The sequence below is a fragment of the Cephus cinctus genome, unplaced genomic scaffold, assembly GCF_000341935.2.
Source record: "Cephus cinctus unplaced genomic scaffold, Ccin1 Ccin1_scaffold0692, whole genome shotgun sequence".
NCBI classification, from domain to species: domain Eukaryota; kingdom Metazoa; phylum Arthropoda; class Insecta; order Hymenoptera; family Cephidae; genus Cephus; species Cephus cinctus.
The window spans coordinates 169695-192425 of NW_014333315.1; the positions used below are offsets into that span (position 1 = coordinate 169695).

The 22731-nt window shown below is 31.9% G+C and overlaps 2 protein-coding genes across 8 annotated transcripts; one reads left to right on the forward strand and one right to left on the reverse strand.

Moving 5' to 3' along the window:
* The first annotated feature begins 1138 nt into the window (after positions 1-1138).
* Positions 1139-17005, forward strand: LOC107269961 (separin). The gene is made up of 9 exons (XM_015744452.2): positions 1139-1447; positions 1841-2054; positions 7443-7732; positions 8181-8317; positions 8523-8739; positions 10199-10509; positions 11192-11359; positions 11912-12057; positions 16782-17005. The coding sequence occupies exons 1-9, from the start codon at positions 1235-1237 to the stop codon at positions 16931-16933; spliced, it is 1848 nt and encodes a 615-aa protein (XP_015599938.1). The 5' UTR covers positions 1139-1234; the 3' UTR covers positions 16934-17005.
* Positions 16994-22506, reverse strand: LOC107269962 (mannose-1-phosphate guanyltransferase beta). Of its 7 annotated transcripts, none has more exons than XR_003060346.1 (8): positions 22336-22504; positions 22097-22239; positions 21118-21294; positions 20350-20743; positions 19391-19552; positions 18911-19142; positions 18515-18749; positions 16994-17965 (listed from the first exon to the last, which is right to left on the reverse strand). XR_003060346.1 is itself a non-coding variant. In XM_015744453.2 (6 exons), the coding sequence occupies exons 2-6, from the start codon at positions 21268-21270 to the stop codon at positions 18581-18583; spliced, it is 1110 nt and encodes a 369-aa protein (XP_015599939.1). In that variant the 5' UTR covers positions 21271-21294; positions 22097-22505; the 3' UTR covers positions 18009-18580. The 7 variants fall into 7 exon arrangements, 1 of the variants encoding a protein (XP_015599939.1); XR_001538192.2 differs by having other exon boundaries at positions 22325-22504; XR_001538193.2 differs by having other exon boundaries at positions 22185-22506.
* Positions 22507-22731: the final 225 nt, after the last annotated feature.

The window sequence follows — 22731 nt, forward strand, 5'->3', positions numbered from 1 at the left end:
TCGTTTCGCTTACTTTACATATAAGCAGAATAATATAAAGATGCACTCCAGTTAAGAACTTTCGCGCCACTCTTCTCCACGTGGACGATCAATTACAGACAGAGATAATGCTCATTTCCATATTTACTTCTCAAGATTATTGATTCCAGGTAACGAAGTCAGCTAATTATTTTCTCATAGTAAATCTTATTGAGTTTACACTGGGCACTGGAACTGAAGATTGCAAATAAAAAAGTATTTATAAGATTATAAGAACCAGCGGCAGCAGTAACAGCAATAGCAGACCCCTCAGCGAGAGAGGATCCGCAATCGCTCGAGTCGCCGGTCGCGTGGCACGAGCGGGCATTTAAAATATTAGTCGATTCTGTCACAGATAAAATTTAAAAAAATATATATATACTTAAAATAAAGTTTGGGCAACGTAGAAAGATTAAAAGAGAGGAATCTTGAACAATTTTTGTAGTAAAATAAAAAAAAAAACGAATTTCGCCATTCATTTTTTTATGTTCATTTTCGGCATGATAAGAGGTAAAGAGTGAAAACCAATATTTCTATGCATTTTTTATAACTTTGAAATTTATTTGGATATACACATTTGTTTGCGCATTACGTCCATACAAACGTTTAGGGTTCGGTTGGACGGAAGACCTTGCTGTTCCGCCTGTTTGTCAAGAACGGTTTGTGAGGGGCGGCAACTTTTTCCCCACCACCGAGCAATCCATTCATTTTCGCTGACTGCAATACCGGCTGGAACGATGATCATGACCCGCGCGGCTACGCGAAATCTATAACATCGACAGAGGCGATGATCACGAAATCCTACTCCCGGACTCGCCGCTACGATTTAGCACCATGCTTTTGGTATCGCTTAAAACCGGAGCGTTGTACATCTCCCCACTCATCTCTGTTCATTGGCAATCTCCCTACTGATCTCTGTAGTTACTACCCTACGGTTAATTCGAAAAAAAAAAAAAAAAAAAATATTTTCCAAAAAAAGGCTACGCGAAATCTATAACATCGACAGAGGCGATGATCACGAAATCCTACTCCCGGACTCGCCGCTACGATTTAGCACCATGCTTTTGGTATCGCTTAAAACCGGAGCGTTGTACATCTCCCCACTCATCTCTGTTCATTGGCAATCTCCCTACTGATCTCTGTAGTTACTACCCTACGGTTAATTCGAAAAAAAAAAAAAAAAATATTTTACTAGAAAATAATATACTTTGTAAAAATGTGGAATATTAATGATGACATTGATACAATGTTTCGTGAGTGTCAGCAATACTATTTACAAGAAAACAAGTCAAAAGAGGATCTTCTGAAAGAAGACAGAATAGATAAACTAAAGAAAGATTTAGAACATCTTATATTACAGTGGAATGTTAACTGTCCTGCTGTTGAATATGCAAATCTGAATAAAATGCTGGCGATCTGTTATTTACAGGTATTGTTTACTGTGTGGAATTTTAATAACACTATTACTTGTACTTAACTAACATTTTTACAAAATATTAAAATATTGCAAACGCCAAATATAATTCAAGAACTTACCATATCTTTCTGAAATTTCAAAATGTTTGAAATTCAAAGTTTGCTTTAAAATGTGTTATTTTAATGAAACTTTTTTACTGTTTGTACTCACATTCCCTGTGCAGAGAATATTATGAAATTTATTTTTATTATATTTGATGAAGATATAATATTTTTAGAATTCTTATAAATTACATGCAATACATTCTATTCTAATTATCTAATTTTTTCTAATAAATTTTAACAATGGTAATTTAAACTAATATTTCATATCATAACTTCTTATATTTCATTTTCTGTAATATAGGCAGGCAGACAAAATGATGCAGTTTATCATCTTATAGAATCTCACGCAGTCATACTTCGTCAACAAACTCAACACAGATTTCTTAAAACTGAAATTCGTAGGTCTTTTCTTGAAGAGAATCAATTTTATGGTCTTAATCCAGCCTATATAAGATTGAATGATGGTACAAAAAACTGCAACATATTAACAAAAAGGCTTAATGAAATGCCCCAAGGTAATTGTATTTTGTTCTTATAATCCGTATTTTAGAAAAGGTAACCAGGTGACACCAGTTTTATAGGCAATTGTACAATGAACATAAATTTAATATTATGCATTATTGTTATAATATTTTTCCTATCATACAGAGAGTACTTTATGTATTGTTTTACATCTTAAAAATTTAATTTTTATTGTCAAGAGAATATATTTTATTATTGATTATGAAAAAGGCATAATGAAAAATATGGATATTATATAGAGTATGTTTTTTGTTTAGGAATACTAATATATTAATTCTTTAATGAAGTTTAACAGTAGTTTCTTAACTAATCTTAGCACATATTGACATATTTGTAGTCATTAAATTGAGACATTTTTATAAGTTTGATCATAAAATATGATTCAGATCATAAAGTTTATTAGTCAATAATCTTTCAAAAATTGTACCAGGTGTTTAATATTAATATTCATATATATTTCTAGATACTTAATTGTTAAATATGTTAGGACTTGAGTTTTATATTGATTTGTGTCTTGTATTTCATTTCCTATGGACATTCATTTGATAATCAACAACAGCTCAACTAATATCTAATAAAAATGGAAAGACTAGAATGTATTGTACATTGTATTTTACACGGTATTAGGATTTATCCTGTATTGAATAATTCTCAGACTGAAACATTTATGATAGGTATACGAATGATAATGTAAAAGAATGAAACTCAATCTACTGACTATTCTCTTTTCATAAATTTATACCTCTTCTATTCTTTTATATTAGATATATAGTTAGGAACCTGATTCTAAATGCACTAACAGTATGGGACCTGTTGAATATAATACATTCTGGTTACTGCATTAAATACGATTGATTGAAGGTTTGTCTGATATTTTTGTAGTGGGAATATTTGAAATTGATTATGAAAATATACAAGCAATACTATAAAATTGATGTACAGAAATATTTAGAGTAATGATGTACACCATTTACTTTGTTGGCCATTCACAGATTCAATGTTTGTAAAATTTGTTAATATAAAAAAACCAATGTTTGGAATATTATTTATAACCAAGATCGATCAGTGGTCACTAACCCTAAAGTGGTATGTACATACATACATTACCTTGGATCCCGATTAATGGTACATACATACATAGTGATAACTTGTTATCCCATGCTTTTCTTTCCATCTCCTCTCGTTTCTAATTGCGCTACATATATTTTATAGCATATCAATATCATAACAAAAAAACATTTTTTGTACTTAATAAAAATACAAATGTGAAAAATGGTGTTAGAGAGGACACCACAGAATATAGATAAAGAGCTCTGTTCAATAGAAAAAGTATTGTTATTTAATTATATGAAACTGACGAAATTGTAGGAAAAATGGTCACTCCATTCTCTTAAAATTACAATATACATGCTTTATAGCACATCAATTTCTTTCTCAGGCAATAAAGAAGAGAATGACGTATATTTTATTTCACTTAAATACATTTTAAGACAACAATTAACACGTTGACTGCTAAGCGCATTTTTCATGCTTTACCGAAGGCGCCAACGTGAATTTTTCATTATGCGATGCATATTATGTTGAAATATTATTTGCAGAAAATAAAGTGAGTTATACAATTATTTTTGTATGTTCTATATTGCATTAATTTCTTCAAAACATTATAGTAACAATGGTATTATTGAAAAATGTATCAGTATCCATATTTACTCTAATTATGTACTTTTATTATTTGCTGCGTCGCCGGTCACCGGTGACTCCCATGGCAGTCAACGTGTTAAGGTAGAAATGTGGTCAAAATCAAAGAAATTGCGCATAAATCTCCATTTTTCAATGTCTCAATATTTCTATTACAAAATATTTTTAAAAATTGTACAGAAATAGATTTTATGCAAATTAATATCTTATGTTACATAAAAAAAGATGCTTGCTGATTATCTGAGGCACACTAAGGACATTTTTGTATGTACTCTTCACAAACAGAATGTGCAGATCGGCTTTCTGTCTTTTAAGGTAGTCACTGTGCTGCACATAAGTCAACTGAGGGTTAAATTTGTACAATGAATTTTACAAAGTTAAATGTATATTAATTAACAGTAGTGGAGGATGATTTGTATTGCCGTACAGGTCCTTAACCTATAGAAACATTAATAGCAATGTATTTTCTAAAGCATTAAGTGATAAATGGTCAATTTCATAGAGATACAATTTCTTGAGTTTTTTTAAAGAATAAACCATAATTTTGTACCACTTTTATTGCGCTATAATTAATTCTCTTTCTCAAAAGCTGCTCTACGAATTCACCATGTAACATTTTTGTAGTATCGACCGTTAATAATTACCGCACTATGTTTATAAAGTTTTCTATTCATCGGTTGAACAACAGGTTGTAATTTTTAAACGCTTAACATTACAAAAAATCTATTATATTTGGTGAATTCGTAGAGCAACTTTCAAGAAACAAGATGAGCTACAGCGCATTAATATCGATATAAAATTACGGTTTATTCTTTGAAAAATCTATTTGAAAAAACTCAACGAAGATGTATCTCTATGGAAGTTACCATTGATCATTTAATGCTTTAGCAAATACATTGTTTTTAATGTTTCTCTAGGTTAAGGCCACGTGCTGTAATACAAATCGTCCTCCACTGCTATTAATTACTACATTTAACTTTATAAAATTCATTGCAAAATTTAACTCTCATTTGACTAGCACGCACCACAGTACCTACCTAAACCCTTTAAAGTATACATGTTTTTAATGATCGGATTTTTATGAAATTTGGTATACATGGGTTTTTGGGGTCGCTGAATACCGATGCATTATCAGATTTTCAACATTCAAGATGGCGGCCGCCAAAATGAAAAACCGCGATAACATTGGTGAAAATGTATATTCGGGGGTTTTTGGGGTCGCCGTTTATGAATCCTTTATCAAACTTAAAATTTAAAATGGCGGATTAAAGATGGCAGCCGCCGAAATGAAAAACCGCGATAATGTTGGTGAAAATATAAATTTGGGTGGTTTTCGGGGTCACTGATTACGGATGTAAAATTGAAATTTGATCATTTGAAAATTCTCTCATTCTTGGTACTACCCAGACCTAAAAATGTGGACCTAAAAATTTAGTTTAGATTTGTAATCAGCGAACCTAAAGACCTCGTAGTACCAAATTTTATCCAAATCCAGAAATTTTTTGTTTTTTGTCCGTCATCTTGAATTTGGGGAATTTGACCGCGGATTCCCAATCAACAACCATAAAAAAGCCTTTTGTACAAAATTTTAAGAAATAATCTTAGAAAATTTTGTCATTAATGAATTTTTCCGAAAAATTCGCTGTTTTCTCATATTTATTTATTTATAATATTTAAACGACAAAGATTTATGATTATTCAACTTTTTTTACATTCTTTTATTGCTAAAGTGCCTGAAAAATGAAAAAAAAAAACCGATCTAAATGCGTTAACTAGAAACAAAATGATCAAAATTTATAGAAATCGAGGTGGTACCGTGGGTTACCACCATGCTTCAAAGGGTCAAGCGGGGATAATCATAGCAGTGCCTTGATTTTACTGATTATTTGCTCTGGCGGGATTTCGATATTAAGAATTTTTTCAATTGAGAAATTTAAGTCCCGTCGTAGAGTAGGCATACTAAAGTAGACGCGATAGTTCTGTTTCGGTCTACCTTGCTTGTTCCTTCTGTAAATGTTTTGGTATGTTTTCCTTCTTTGACAGAATGACTTTCATGATCGATTTCATAATTTTGTATCTCAAAAATCTAGAGGATTAAGAAGCACAAAAGCAGCATTATTTCCTTCTCGTTCTGAATCATTGTTCGAGCAATTACAAGTAATAATTAGTGTTAGAGTTAGCATTCATCGTTCAATAACCGCGCAGCTGCCAATAAATACTACATTTACATTGCAGTTGACTCACTGCTGCCTATTGAGTGATTCAAGCTGGAGTCCATCGGATCTCAGAGTCTATACTTTGTATATTTGAGAAGTAAGCCTGGGTGGCCAGGGTTAAAATTCAAATTGCTGAATCCAATATCGCAGCCGAAATTTTGAAAAATTGTTCAATTAGCATGAAAAGTGATTCTCGATAGTTTTTGGGATGTCTGAATTCAAATTCAAAGTTGAAATTTTCAAATACAATGTCTTTTCACAGAAGTTGCTACTAATTGAAATTGATCAGAGTTGATGCTTTGCTCCGTTTTGCGTAAGGAATTGATGTGTTTGTGATGCTTAAAAAAAATAACGTCTTTACATACTAACTGGGTCGCAATCATGTGTTATATTCCAAATCAACGAAGAAAAAATATTGGCCCCTGAATATATAGGGTTACTCGGAACTAACAAATCAACAAAAGCTCGATACTCTATTTGATTTTCATGGTAGCAGCACCGGCTTCAGTTAACGCATTAGACATGAAAATAACATGAATATCCAGATTGTGCAGTTTGGTTTGCCGTTTATTGGGGGAGGGAGGAGGGGACATCATCGTTTAGATCATCATCGTAAGATTATTAAATCTTAAAATTGAGAGGGAGAAAATGGATATCATTTTGGGAACTACTTATGCATCTCTTTAAACATTGTATGGTTTCAAATTTTGTTTATAGTTAAAATGTATCTTAATAATATTTATTTTTTATCTAGTATTACATTCGTTTTTATTTTATTGCTTCCTCATAGAGGAAACTGTTTTCATCCAAAATTTTTTTTTCGAGATTTTCATGTTAGAATACTTAACATGGTCTAAAACGTCAAGAAAAGTAGTTCAGAAAAAATATCCGTGCGTGCGTGTGCGCCCGCGCGCGTGTGTGTGCAGGGCTTCGAAAATTCAATTGTCTCTTACTCAGTAACCGTTAGAACGATCAACCTGAAATTTGGCATTGCAAGTAAAGTAGATATCCCTCTTTAAATGTTGCGATTTTTAATGAAATATATGAAGTCATTCAGATTTTATGTCATTTAAAATTTTTTGAAAAAAGGGCGTGGTCGCTCTAACTTTCATAAAGGTTCGACGATTTAGCTAAATAGTTCTTCATAACTGAAGATACGTTCAATGTTGTTTGGTATTGAATTTCGACAAGATCGCTAAAGCGGTTCAGATTTTACGTGGTTTTAAAATTTTCAAAAAATGATCGTTATTGTTTTTTCTTTTACCTCATTTTTAACTGTATGTATGTATATAAATAGCCAAAATAAGTCAAAGAACTTCCTCATAGTGGAGGCTTTGTGAACGAAGGAAAAGAATCAAAAAGCAAAGTGTAAGATTCTACTTTGCATCATTGTGATAGAAAAAAACCAAGTAAAATAATGAGGAAGCAACTTGCAAGGTTCTACTTTGCAGCCTTTTTTTTTTGCAGAATGGTATATGATCCAAATTACAATTCAGTATGAGCATCCCGGAATTTCTAAATATTCTAGCGCAGGACCATCGTCAACTTATCCAATACACATTATTGTTATGCCTACGGGAGAAAAAGCAATCGGGCCATTTTGTGTAACAATACCAAAGTCTAATACGAGTACAATGTATGATATTATTAGTGAAATAGAAGATGTGTTATCAAATAATAAATTTGATTTGGAAGCGGCTTACACTAATAATAAATCATATTGGAAAATGCGGGAACGACAAAATAAGAAAATGAAGGTAACTCTCTGTCGATTTATAATGTTTTTAACATCTTTAGAATAATCGTAAATTTTTTATGAAAAATAAGTGTGAACGAGTTCAATGTTATATTAAAAGATATCAGTAAATGCAGTAACAATAAATTCTTACAAATATGTATTTTAAAACGTCACGATTCGCATACTCTAAATCATTTCAGGATTTTAGATATACTTGTTTTATTTAGACTGAACTCATAGAGTACTTAGTAGATTTCAGAAACATTTATTGAACGTTGAGATAATAATTTTCTTTATTTTAATATAAGTCTACGAGGTGTATTAATCGTGCGAGTGAAACATTGGTTGACATATGTTGAAAACATTAAAGGAATTAGTTTGCAGCATAAAATGGAACATGTTTATTGTTAGAAAATATAGAAGTTACAAAATGCATATATTAAATGGAATTGAGCGGTATTCTACAGGCAGCAATAACAGAATTGGAGAACACATGGTTACGCGAATGGAGAATATTATTTATGGCAGATCCTATAGAAAATTTGGACTTGGTGCAAGATTTGGAAGATATGATTGACAAACTGATAAGCGACGATACATCTACGTAAGATACATACATGATATTTTATTTGTAGTGATACCAAACAGTGTAATAGAAGATATATTGTTTGCGGAAATAAAAGTAATCTATCAATGGAAGTACCGAATACCTGAGTACTGCTTTAGCATATGTTTGATGAATTAGTTTTTTAATATTATTTTCATAGTCCCTAATTAAAGACTCACTTAATGTTTTACTTATGTTACAGGCAAGTCATGCCGGATCGATCACGATGGCTCTTAAAAAAAATTGCCACAGCTTCCTGTTACTTGTCTAAAGCAGAAATTGCTACGGCTGTACAATACGTCTTACCAAATAATAGTAAACTTGCTGAAAATATTATATTATCCATTTACGGAAAGTTGGGTAGTGTACATCTTTTGAAATCTGCTTTAAGAAAAACGCTAATACTGATTGTTGATGAGGTAAGTTTTTGTGACTGTTTGAATATTATTATTGATTAGTTCTTATTATTCGACTATTTTTATTATGAATCAATAGAAATGTTTACTTTATAATGTGTTAGAGAAAGTGCTCTCTTCTAACTGTATTGTAGCAGATGTTGACTTTACATTAATCGTTGTCTATTTCTTTCGTACTACGTTCCCAAGGTATATTCGTTGATTGGCTGATCGGTATGGCCTGCGCTCTGCCCCTCTTTGGACTAATACATAGATCCTGAAATTCAAACTAGGACTAATAATAAGATTTTACTATATGTCTATCTCTTGACTAAGCTAACTGTGCACTCCCAAAACTGGGAACCTTCTTGAGAGGCTCGCCATAATATATCCTCTAATCCAATTAGATTCGCGGATAGATGGAGACTACGGAAGGAGCAAGAACTCCATGTATACAAACAGCTTCCCAAAATAAGAGGGCACTAGTGTTCTGTATGCACCGAAAAAGTGGAGTGGTATAAGGCGAGAATTTAAACTGAAGATTATATTTTGACGTACTTCGAAAATTATAAAATAAATAATTTAGCTTACTTTAACTTAAATAAACAAATAATAAAAATTTTCAAAGCTAAATTAAAACAACAAATGAAATTAAATAAGTAATAAAAAAATTATTATATTAAATTCAATTCTTTAAATGTAATTATTATTAATCTATTATTAATTAATTGATTAATCAAAATGGAAAATTGAAATTCAAAAATACTTTCAATAAAAATTATCATTAGGAATCATCGAAGCTTTTAAATAAAGTTTTCATTTTTTAATATAGATTTTATTTAAATGAACTATTTACATCTATTAAATATATTTATTAAGATGTTTAGGTTATAAGCGTGTGTATTTGCAAATGGAAATTACTTGTAAATATTTGCCTGCTTACTTCACATGTATTTATTATGCTATATTCACGTCAGTACAAAAGCGAAACTAGCGACGCTAGTGGTACAGAAAGATAACGTAATGTGAACGATATTAGTAGCATGTTCTGTCAATTTTCCCATTCGAGTTCGTACTCCTTATGTAGTCTCCATGCGCGGATAGATCGGCTTTGACCGATCGCTCGATATCTTCAATTGTCTCAACGAAACAGATCTCAGCAGCTACAGTGTTGTTTTCAGGAGGAGGGGATTTTATTCGTCTCTTCTCCCACTTCACGATTTATTTTGTTAATAACTTTCGTTACGACAAAATGCCGGTACACTTTGTTTCTGGTCATATTCACGCGTGCACGCATACACACACACACACAAGCGCACGCATCAAAGAACGATAAATTCCCCTTAATAGCCAAGAATAACATTAAAGAGGCACTGCTTCTGATCATGGAGATTAGCGATTCCTAAAAGAACGTGAAATGTAGCTAGGTATTCATTTTGCATGTAAACAAATCTGTGGCTAAAAAATAATTTTTTTGTTCCAGAATATGGATCATATTTCATTTGAATCTATGGATATATTGAAAGATCATCCGGTAACTCGGTTTCCGTCTTTCCATATATCCTATGCTTTATTTAAGGAACATGAATCGTCTATCATAAAAGGATGCAAAATTATTAAAAGTAATAACGACGTTGGTAGTTTTATCGTAAATCCTTCGAATAACTTGCCAAAAATGGAACAACGAATGAAACTATTTATTGACTATTGGCTGCCTGGATGGAAAGGATTATATGGCGAAAAACCCGATGAAGAAACATTTGAAAACGCATTGGTCAATCATGATATTTTAATGTATGAAATTTACTGTGTAATTCATTTTATTCAGTTTAATAACATCATATTTGTTAAGACGTGAATATTTATTAACCAATTAATGTTAAACTCTGAATGGAAAATGTCGTAGAAAACAATTATTAATATTCATTAATATTCAACTTAGGCATCATTTTAATGTAAATTCTATCACTATTGCAAGTGTACACTCTATCACATAATATGTTTAGCATTAAAGTAAGCATACGATTGTTTACCCCTTCACTTTGAGCTATAATAGGTTATAATTTGTAGCATTTGTGGTAAATTTCTTTAAAAAAAAATTAAGTTAGCCTTCGTTTATTAAAACAGAAGAATATTCATAAAAAGTATTTTTTTGACAACCTTTGTCGACAAAAAAAATCTTGTTTAACAGAACATTCGTGATACGATTTACGCATTTGGACAGGCGTGGAATATAAGAAATTTTGTATTTAATCATTTCATGTAATTAAATATTCACTCAGTCATGGCAACTTAAAGAGATTTACAAATGAATTTAAGTTTGATCCAAAGCAATATTCAATTTAAATCTTGGACCAAATAAAGTATAAGTAGTACAACTTTTTGCAAGCACTATGCAATAAAAATTCTATATTTTTAGTATATAAATATTTTCCTTCTGCGACACTTTACATGTAATAACTTTTTTTTCTTTCAGGTACAATGGGCATGGAAGTGGAATTCAATATTTGGCGGGCGAACGAATTGAAAAGCTGCGGGTCAAAGCAACCGTTCTATTGTTTGGTTGCGGAAGTGTAAAATTACAACGTGTTGGCGGACGATTTCCACCTTATGGTGTATCTAATCAATATTTGATAGCCTGCAGGTAATCTCATATACAAGATGTACAGTTATTTATGTAGATTGTTTACTAAATTAAATATATACTTATACAACTATTAGGTTGGGGAATAAGTTTGTAGCGTTTCGAACGTGTAACGCGTACGCGTTTACGCTACGAACTTATTCGCCAACCCAATATATTATCAAAACTTATATGGTTGTGAGATGTAACGAATTTTCACCGGTACAGAACGATGTTTGTTAAAACAGAAATCATGCACTTTTTTTGATAATGATATCACTAAAGAAATTTTTATGAAGAACGTATCAGGATATTTAAAATATAATTCCCATCGCAATAAACGGATATTTGTGTACATAGCTGTGTACAAGATTACAGACAAATCGTTAAACCGATTTGACTAAAATTTACGGAAGAAATCAAGTTACGGATTTAAATGGAACAATAATATTTGCAAAACTTATTATTCAAAAGCTTCGCCTCCGTAAAAATAATTTTTTTTATGTTGACGACTACATGGTTCATGTACTCGTACCACAGGGTAAGTCATATACGCTTTGTTTTATTTTTTAGTCCCTGCGTCTTGGGCATGCTGTGGGAAGTAACAGACGCTGATATTGATAAGATGACTGCTAGTTTCTTGAGTAACTGGATTCCATCCACACAAGAGCGGCCATGGAGTGATATTGATCCTGATTTGTGGCGCAGTGGCACTTTTGGTAAGTATTTTTCATAATTAACGTTCTTTAAATTAAACGAAAATATATACAATATTTTCAACGAAATAATATTTTATAATTGTAATTTTCATTTTAATTAATTAATATTACTATAGAAATAATACAGACCTGACATTTTCAGTCAATTTGTTTCATATAAATAATTCCCCTTTCCTGTTATATGGTTTATACGTTTCATACTAAGGTTACTTAAAATATACAGTAGAATATCCCAAAGCTAATACACTATATGGCATTATGTTAAACTTTAAAGAAGGCTGAACAGAAAAGTCCTCGTCAACTTTAAATTGTAGATTTATGAACATGACCATAGAGCGCCATAGACCATAAGGACGACCTTTGCGACCAGTTGAACGCGCTAACTTTATCTCTTGTCGCACGGTAAATTTTAACCGAATTTGACTGGCGAGTAATTCCAACTTAATTAATTTCTGTATATTTAAAATAATAATGCATACTGCATTTAATTGAATGTTATGCGTTGAAAAAGAAATACAGTAAACCTCTTTGCGTATCCCCTCTCTAATCGACCAACCTCTGTTATAAACCAAGATCAGCTTCCCGTTTTGTTCGCAGCGGTGTCCATGTTAATTATTAGTCATGACATTCGAATACATACAAAGGTCAAAAATTCTCAGTAGAACGTTTATTCGTTAGAGCCCCTTTCTCGCAGGCTGCATTCCTGAGGGTTGATGGGCATGATTTGGGACCAGCCCCTTTTTGGACTAATAGAGAGGTTTTGAAATCCGGACTTGGACTAATAGAGATGTGTTACTGTATTTGTGATTGTACGATGTGATAAGAATGAACTGTCAATCATATGGAATATGTTTCAGTTTTCATGATTTTATTTACGTATATAATCAGTTATTTATTCCTGGATTGTCAAGCTGACATAATTATTATCCTATATATATACGTATACTTTTGAGAAAACATTTTTTCATATCTCTAATATCGATTTGTACGTGATCCGTAAATTACGTAATGTTAATATATTTTTTATGCGAAAAATAGTGAAAATGTAAGAGGAAAATAGTACTCCCTAATTCTTTAGAGTATAAAACTTATCTCGCAGCAATAAATAAAATGAACGTGGTCAAATCAGCGAGTTGAGCCCTACTACGTTTAGTATAAAATGGGTATAACTCGTGCCCGCCGAGTCTCCGGCGAGTGACATTGAGCCGTTGACTTTCGCATTAATCTCACGAAATAACATTGAATTTATTGTCAAGCTACTAATTATCGATAGTCGCTAAAATATTCAATTTATTCCTAACGATATGGGCATAAGCGGAAGTCTGTATCATGCTTCATCAAGGAGAAACGAATGTTTAAAAATGAAACAGCATATTCATCACCAACTATTTTTGAACAAAATCGTACATGGTCCCATTTTTTGCAATAAGTTATTATCTATCATCTCGTAAATGTTTAATCGCGATATCCTAATTTTTCGGGGTGTAATGGGGGAAAACGCCGGTTTTTCCGGTTTGGAACTTTAAGTTTCTTGTTGACGTTAACTATTGTTGCTACAAAACCTTTTAGAACACATTTGTAATGGAAAATTCATTCTAGATCTAACAAGGGAAGGTTCTCAAGTGTTCAGCGCCGGGAGGATTAAAAATACTTGGAACAGGTTCTTTGGGGTACCCACAGCCAAGATTTACCCATCCTAACCCCTCGATCTTCGATATTTTTTAGTACCAGCCATGCAAAGTCTGGGATTTTTTTGATTTTTACGCCATTTTTCACACATTATACTGTTTAAACTTTTCATTTATCTACGTCGTAAATGCTTACGTAGTATTGAATTAGAGACAAACTGAAGATTTTTTGATGGCTTCATTGTCACCTGAAAAAGCAGATAGTGTTGAAGTACTAACAATACCCCCTGGTACAACAAGACTTTGTCAGCCACTAGACGTATACTTTTTTAGACAGTACAAAATATTTGTTCGCGCAATTTACAATCAAATGATGTTAGAATCCACAGAACAAGAAACACATGATAGAAACTTTTTTCTTAAGATTCATTCACTTGTTCATAATCAACTCACAGCAGATGTTTTTCGTCCAATGCTGCAATATGCTTGGTACAAAAGTGGATATCACGTTGCTGATCCAGGCAAATTTCGGAATGTAAACGAAGTTTGTTTTAATAAGGAACAAATTTTAGATGATTGTGCTATATTTGAGAACTCTGCATTCATAAAATGTGCGCACTGTAATAAATCTTTATGCTTAAAAGACTTTTTAGAAAAAATATGCTGGCATTAAATAGATGTCACATAGAAATTTTGTAAAAACAACATCAAGGGGGAAATATTATCTGCTTATAATCTTTTACTTTATTTAATTAATTAACTTTTAAATAGTAATAAAAATATTTTTTGCAAGAAAATTTTTAAAAAATATGAAAAAAAAGAAAAAAAAATGGAGACACATCTCTCTACGTCCTCGCCATTGTCTCTGGGTAATGCTAAAGGAGAGACATACATTTATATTGTATAAAATAGGCATGCATATAAGTTTTATTCCTTATTGTGTACCAAACATAAATAAAGATATAAAAGAAAAAAATCATTTAGGATTTTCGTTAGAAATATTATTAAAATTAGATTTATCTATATTATCGTAGAATTAACAAGATGATCAATTAAGACAATAAATTCTTCATGAAGATGAGGTTATAATAAAAAAGTAACATCAGAAACGTGTAGAACGACCTCAAAAATATAAAGGATGGTCATTTAATTCAATACTACGTAAGCATTTACGACGTAGATAAATGAAAAGTTTAAACAGTATAATGTGTGAAAAATGGCGTAAAAATAAAAAAAATCCCAGACTTTGCATGGCTGGTACTAAAAAATATCGAAGATCGAGGGGTTTGGATGGGTAAATCTTGGCTGTGGGTACTCCAAAGAACCTGTTTCAAGTATTTTTAACCCTCCCGGCGCTGAACACCTGAGAACCTTCCCTTGTAAGAGAAAAAAATATACCTATAGTGTGCGACCAACGGTTCCCGAATAACCACAAAGCGCAAAGTGGTTGTTTGTTATTTTATGTTCACACTGAATTTAAAAAAGAATTCCCAATGACAGGCACCCGAAGTTGTAATAGGTTGGATAATAATTACGTCAGGTTAAATCGTTCTAAATACTTGAAAATGTAGTTTTCTTTTAGAAAGAACATTAGTTTACATGGATTCATGCCGCTTTACGGCGCTTCATTCCTGAACTATGCGAACGAATAGCCAAAAAAAGTTTGAGCAAGTCTGCAAGAATATGAGTGAGATTGCGTAGTTCACAAAGAAACAGAGTGTGACTTTTTTTAAATTCTGAGATGCTTAGTTTTTAAAGATAAGCAATGAAGCATGACGGCGACGAAAAGAATAGGCACCTATGAGTATTCAGTTTTCTTCCCTTGCTTTTGAATCCTTGGCACCGTGAAAAAAAGAATGGGAAGAAAACAGAGAGTTTTGAGGTGCCTATTATTTCCGTCAGCACCGCGATTTCAAGTGTTATCTTTAATCGGCTCTCATTTAAAAACTAAGTTTCAATGAAACGGAAGTTGTTTTCAATATCTGTGATGCCTTGGGAACACCATTATGCTCTCCAAATGCCCGAATTTTTGAATATCCTATATACACATTTCAGTCTTGTCGTACCAGTACACAAAATGAATATACTTACGTGTTACAACCGACTGAATAAAAATATAAGTAAAAAAAATGGAACACGTCTTGATGTAGTAATAATTTTCTAATCAAATGTTGAATTTCGTATGTCTTTTTTTAAAATATTACACCGCAATGCAAAATATATGCTCGCGTTTTTTTGTTAGTGCACGGTATGAAAGTCAAAAGGTAAATTAAAAAAAAAATGTTATATTTTACGTCGTGATTCCCGCGAATTAATAACGTCGAGTCATATATTAAAATGATTCGCTATCAAATTCGCAGATTCACGTCACTAGGATAGTCATTATAGATCAATATATGTTTGACTGTCTGTTACGTAATGAATTTTTTCTTCATTCTTGTGACTATTATATTCATAACCCCCCAGTCCGTAGCTTTCATTTGAATTGCAGAATCAGCACGGTACCTAGTGCATTGCTCGTGTCACTGTCCCAGCTGTTTAGTTGAGCGTATTTCTAAGGTTCTAACAACACCTAAGAGCATCAGCGAAAAATGACTATACCTATAAACAGCAAAAGTCATGATACTTACCGGTGCTCAAAAATTCGTTTAGCTTCACGCACGAAAGATCGAACCGCATATGGTCGCTGATGGCTCTAACTGTTACAGTATTAGAACCAGTGTAATATTCGCAATCTACCTTAAGTACGGATTCGTTGTTACGCACCCTAGGGCACAAGCTAGATCGGTTACCGGGCAAAATTGATGTGCAGACTAGCCTTTCCCAAATAAAATAACACGTATACTAGAGGTTTTCTTTTCTACAAACCCTCACACCGTCATGTTTTATAATTCAATATTTCTTCTTTGCTTAAATAGACAAACCTTGTAAATAGCAACCATAAATCAAACCGTAATAATTATTCTAATAATATATCGAAAATTTCCTCGCGTATTTAATTTCTAGCGCCCATCCAAAAGTATTTTTTAGGCAACACCTATAACATGTCTATATCAGTACAGTTTGGTAATTGACATCTCTTAAAATTGTCCACAGGATTCCTGGATATTGAAACCAAGAATTCTTCAAACCAAAAAACAATAGAACCAGAAATGTTGAGAGCAGTAGCCAAATCAAAAAATGTTTGTTCACACTTCATGACAGCTGCTGCAATTGTCGTTCGAGGACTGCCTATAAAACTTGTATAATTTGTGTCACTTTGTTATTAAAGTAATTGTATTTTTTAAATAAATTTATAACTTTTAATATTCATTTCGTAATCTACTTGTATTTTTCCACCAATGTAATTCCCACCTGAGTGGACTGCACATTTATTCTCAGACAGTATATATATGCATCCAAAAATGATCTGTAAGATGTTTAAAAGACAGCCCCTGTCCCGTTAGAAGCTTTAAAGACAACTTTTGGACATTATGTGTTATTCGGCTTTGTACTTGAATATTATCCCGCTCAAGTTTAGAATTTTCTTAGTCAAATAATTGCATTCGAAGAGAATTTGCAATAAATGAATAGCTATATTTGCAGCTACTAGCATACTAGTTGCCAACAATATTTAATATTGTAGCTAGATAAATTGTGTACTACCCTCATAATGTAAATATAATATTTATAACGTTTAACACAATAAATGGGCTTTCGCGTTCTTAAGCATATTGATACCCTAACTTTAAAGTATAACCCACTAAATTTTAAAAATTCATGAAAATAGTTGAGAATTAATATTTGCGAAGGTAAACAGTTTTCTTGTCTCCTATAAAATTTTGTAAATTTGGGTGCGTTATAACGTTTAAAAGTTAATATATCCACATGCATTCTTATAAAGCTATCTCGCAAAACGTCGAACAACCCAAGTGATTATACAAAATTTAAAGTATATACAACCTGTAACTTAAAACGGAATATTTTATGGTCATAGCACTTTTAGCAGGAGACATTTTTCTAGCGTGTACGTACATATAGTAGATGACGAAAATTGCTGATATAAAGATAGTTAAAATCATAGCCTTATGTTACACATATTATTGTAATAAGTGCAAAATGTTTTACAAAAATATCAATTAAAATTCAAATATAAACGAAAATTGTATACAGGCATGTAATTTACAGAAGTATTGGAGAGTTGAATTACCATCGTGACGCTGCATGGTCTTAAAATCGCAGTTTGGTTGTGTTTAATTGTTCAGTAGTGCATGGCCATTACTGTAGCACATAGCCTATCACTAAAAATGATCATTGTTAATTTGTATTATTAAAACAAAATAATTTCGTAAATATTATATTTTAATTAAAAATATATTATAAATGTACAATTTGGTTATAAGCACATTTCGCTTCTTTCTTTTTCCCTCGAGCTTGGAACTTATTTCATACCAAAGTCCCTCAAAGTTATGGGACACATATCTCGTTATAAACATCAAGTGAAATTCCAGTGAAAAATTATACATGTAAGTTCAAACACGTGTACTCTTAGGTAATACTCTTAGGTACTCTAGGCAATAAAGCTCGCTTGAAACTTGAGTAGTTCCGAACAATGCGATTATAGTCACAGTGGTGGGGAAGCTGTAATTCTAAAGAAAACTTCTCGTACAGCCCCAGCGAGAGGCTTATGACCAGATTGAACTGTATTATAATTTTGTATACATTTTGTATCCATACAACACAAAATGATATATTTAAGAAATTTCTAAAACGTGATGAAGTCATTATTGTTAAACTATCTCTCAAATGTTACATGTTGTGTGGGACCAAATTATAGAAATTATTTTTACCTATTGTCTTGTTGAGAAAATTAGGTTTTCTTTTATCAAAAAGTTTATGTATAATCATATGATTAATCACATGATGATTTGTGGTTCGGGAACAGAGGCAGCGATGCTTTTGTGCGGGAGAACTTGTCCTCCGTTTATGTAAAGTTCATCCTTGACTATCACATCTTCGCCGAGAACTGTTGTGCCTTCCATCCGTACCCATCTACCCACAACACTTCGCCAGCCAACAATACACCTAATTTTTAAAAGTTAATTACTAGATAATAAAATGTTGCAATTTGTGCATATTAGAATTAAATATATTACGTCAGTGTGGTAAAATTATACGTGATTATTAGTCTTACGAACTTTAAATTTTAAATAATATACAAATATATTTTTCTTATTGATATTTACCCATCAAGCCACGCATGTTCTTTAACCGTAGCTGCTCTTAGAAGAGTACACTTTTTTACGCAACATCCATCAGCTAGCGTAACACCAGGACCAACTGTAACATTTGGTCCAATTCTACATCCTTTACCAATTTTTGCTGTTGGGTCTACTAAAACGTTCCCGACTACGCCCACACCCGAATATAACTTCTCAGGTGATTTCTGCCGCAAAGAAGTCAGGTACAAGCACATACCTAGTTAGAAATAATACCAAACATTTTATAAGTACCTATTTAATGTTAAATACAAAATTACTTTCACAATTTTTTCGACTGCTGCATTTTTCATACGTAATTTTTAGTGCAAAAAAAATATCGTAAAGCATCAGACTCTGCTCGTTTTAAATTCCTCACTAGGAGCAGATGCACGAATAAGGATATGGTTACTATTAGTAACAGTTATTATAGAAGTCTAATCTTTAATATGATAAAGATATGCTTACCAGTAAGAAAATCTTTCGGTTGCCCTACATCCATCCAAAACCCAGATAATTCCATAGCGTATAATTGCCCATCTTGAGCCATATCAGGAAATACTTCTTTTTCTATGCTCATAGGCCTTAGCTCTATCCTTGTTAGTACGCTTGGGTTAAAAATATACATTCCTAGAATAACATTAGATAATAGGCAAAGAATATCCCAATTAAGTTTGCAATTAGAATTGTAAATTCCATTTTACGCGTATTTTAACACACTACAAGTCCATTCTTTTTATCCATATTTAAAATATTTTGTAACATAAATCACATTCAACACTCTTTAGTAACTTCAAAAATTAAGCAGACGTTTTCATGGTAAAGAAACAAAACCTGGCTCTTTCTGAGAATGACTCTGGTTTTAAAGTTGATTTTGTTTCTAATATGAAGTATAAGCGGTTCACGAGTAAAATGTGTTTTTAACAGATTGAAAACAATGACATCTCTAGAAAACCACATATGATTCTAGATCAAATTTATGTTAAAATATGCATCCGCTTCATTTAGCATATATTTCAGTGACTTTATGGAAAGCCACATGTAACTTGCTAAGGATATCTTGTTCTTGATTGGTAACAAAATTTTATTCATGAACTGATAGATAAATGTATTCCTTCTTTCTTAACATATCACATGTTCATAACATCTGTAAGTATTGTGGAATTTGAGTTTGATGCTTGTTCTATTAAAATCACAATTATTAAGAATTTTTTTATTATATTAAATATTTTAGAATCTCAAATCTGTAAAAAATTATCTTCACTGTAAAATCGCTATAACGTATCGTATAATACAAACTGTAAAACGAGGAAACTTCCAAATTTAATTTTTTAGGATATTACACATGGTCCATGTTGATGCCTTGTTCGAACATTGTTTGATCCAATATTTATATTAATTGAAAGTCTTAAATAAAGACGATTTACCTGCATTAATCTTGTTGGAAACGAATTCCTGAGGCTTTTCAATAAAACTTTCAATCCGTCCGCCATCGCCATAAACCACGACGCCATATTTAGATGGTTCCTCAACTTTAGTGACGATAATAGTGCCTTCTTTTCCATGATTCTTATGAAATTGAACAAGCTGTTTGAAAGGAAATTCGCAAATGATATCGGAATTCAAAACAAAAAAGGGTTCATCTCCGGAAGATAAAGTTTCTCGAACAAGTGCAAGTGGTCCTGCAGTGCCTAATGGTTCAGTTTCATGAGAAAATATTAAACTAACACCCAATTTTTTTGCCTCTTCTCCCAATTCTTTTTCCATTTGCTCAGCTCGGTAGGAAACTGCCAGAATTACTTCTGTCACATTTGCGTCTACCTAAAAATAACAATGTTTATATGATATTACTATTTAGTTATTACAGGAAAAATAAAAACGTCTTAAAATCTAAGTATACAATGAAAATTCTGATAGTGTTTCTCTTCTATAATTTTTTAAGACTGATATTTATTGATCTAATAGATTAATGCTGACTGAAATATTGAACAGTTGTAAATGAGTAAATCTCAGGAAATTCTACAATTTGATAAAATTTAAGGGTATATACAAATTTCTATATGTGGTATAAATAGAACATATTACATAACTTGTAGTAATGTGATAATAATGAAGATATAAATTTAGATCACATATTCCATGTGAGTGCAGCCATCAAAGCATTACCATATTTTCAAAACTATTAAAATACATACCAGGGCTTCTATTTGATGAAGAAGCATCGGCTTATTGGCAAATTCGACAAGAGGTTTTGGACGGCTTAGGGTCAAAGGCCTTAACCTCGTTCCATAGCCTCCAACAAGAATTAAAGCACGCATAGTACCCAGTCTTTTTCTCTTTTCATGCATTACTTTTCATCCAGTGTACAAAATCTGTAAATGCAAAATATCATTCATGAGATCATAAAAAGAAAATATTGGATAATTCTATGATATACGTATATTACATCAACTGTCCTCATAAAATAAGATTAAATGTCATTAACTACTTATATTTATTTGTTCTTTTGCAACTTCACATAGTATTAGTTAATCTGGTCTAAATTCTATATAACAGAAGTATAATCATTAATGACAATAATTTCTATTTGTAGTAAATTACAAAATGCATCAATGAAATTCAGTTCATTCAAATTATACGAAATAAATATATAAATTAAAATGCTATTATCTTAATCTAAGTAAATAGCATTAAATACTTAACTCACATAGAGTATTGTATACATTTACATTCAACTGAATATAAACGATACATGTATCTGTTAACAAAATATTAATGTAATAAAAAGGCAGTTTAAGTAAGTTTCCAAATAACAAGTTTGTATGTAACATGACAAATAAAATAATCTTTACATTAATGCACAAATATAAACACACATTATTATTATTATCAATAATTTTGAAATTAAGGATATAAAATTAAAAAGTTAATACACAACAAAAACTAACAGCAAATTAATTAAATAGAACACTATTTCTTTAATTTTATACTGTGATGTATTACGACGTCGCAGTTTTTCGAGCTATATACGTCATAAATAAATATAAGTAACTCATATTAATGTAAAAAGCTTTAATCATAGTCATCAAAATATGATTCTCTTGTTATATGAATTTCTCTATAATATTATAATCAGAAATAATAACGAGAACATTTTCTAATAATTATAGTTACCTCTTGTCACCGTACGAGATCTGTAACCAACTCGGTTAACATGAAGACTTGATAAAGAATTGCCACGTAAGACTGACAGATTACCTACCAGAAAATGTCAACAAAGCAGACGCTGGAACATGCCACGCGACTTATCAATGCATCTACAATCATGAAAAATAAAAGCAAGATAGTTCCTTCCTTCCTTTCCTTTTCTTTTTGGCTGTATCCCCAATGGGGAACATGTACCAGCGTTGTACCAGTAAGCAGCAGAATGGTTAACCTAGATACTCAGGATAATCCCTTCCGCAGGATAAGTGATGTAGTTGTGCCATTATTTTGTCTGTGTCGCAAAGGTTCTCTAGCAGTATCAGGCACCTGTGTGAAATTAGTCAGCCAACTTTAATTTTTTAAACTATTTCTTATTTCAATCTTTTGACGGTGCTGTCAAATGGAGCGTACTTTACGTACCGCGTATCTCTCACAGCCAATCACGAAGTTGCCATTTCTTTCTATTATCTACTGAAAAACTAACGGCAATGTGTGATTGGCTGGTGCAAGTTATCCGATATTCAAAGTGCGCTTCATGGGGAATTAGCCTGGAGAGATGTAATTACTTTTACAGTACTGTCGGTACATTTCGGAACACACCCAGA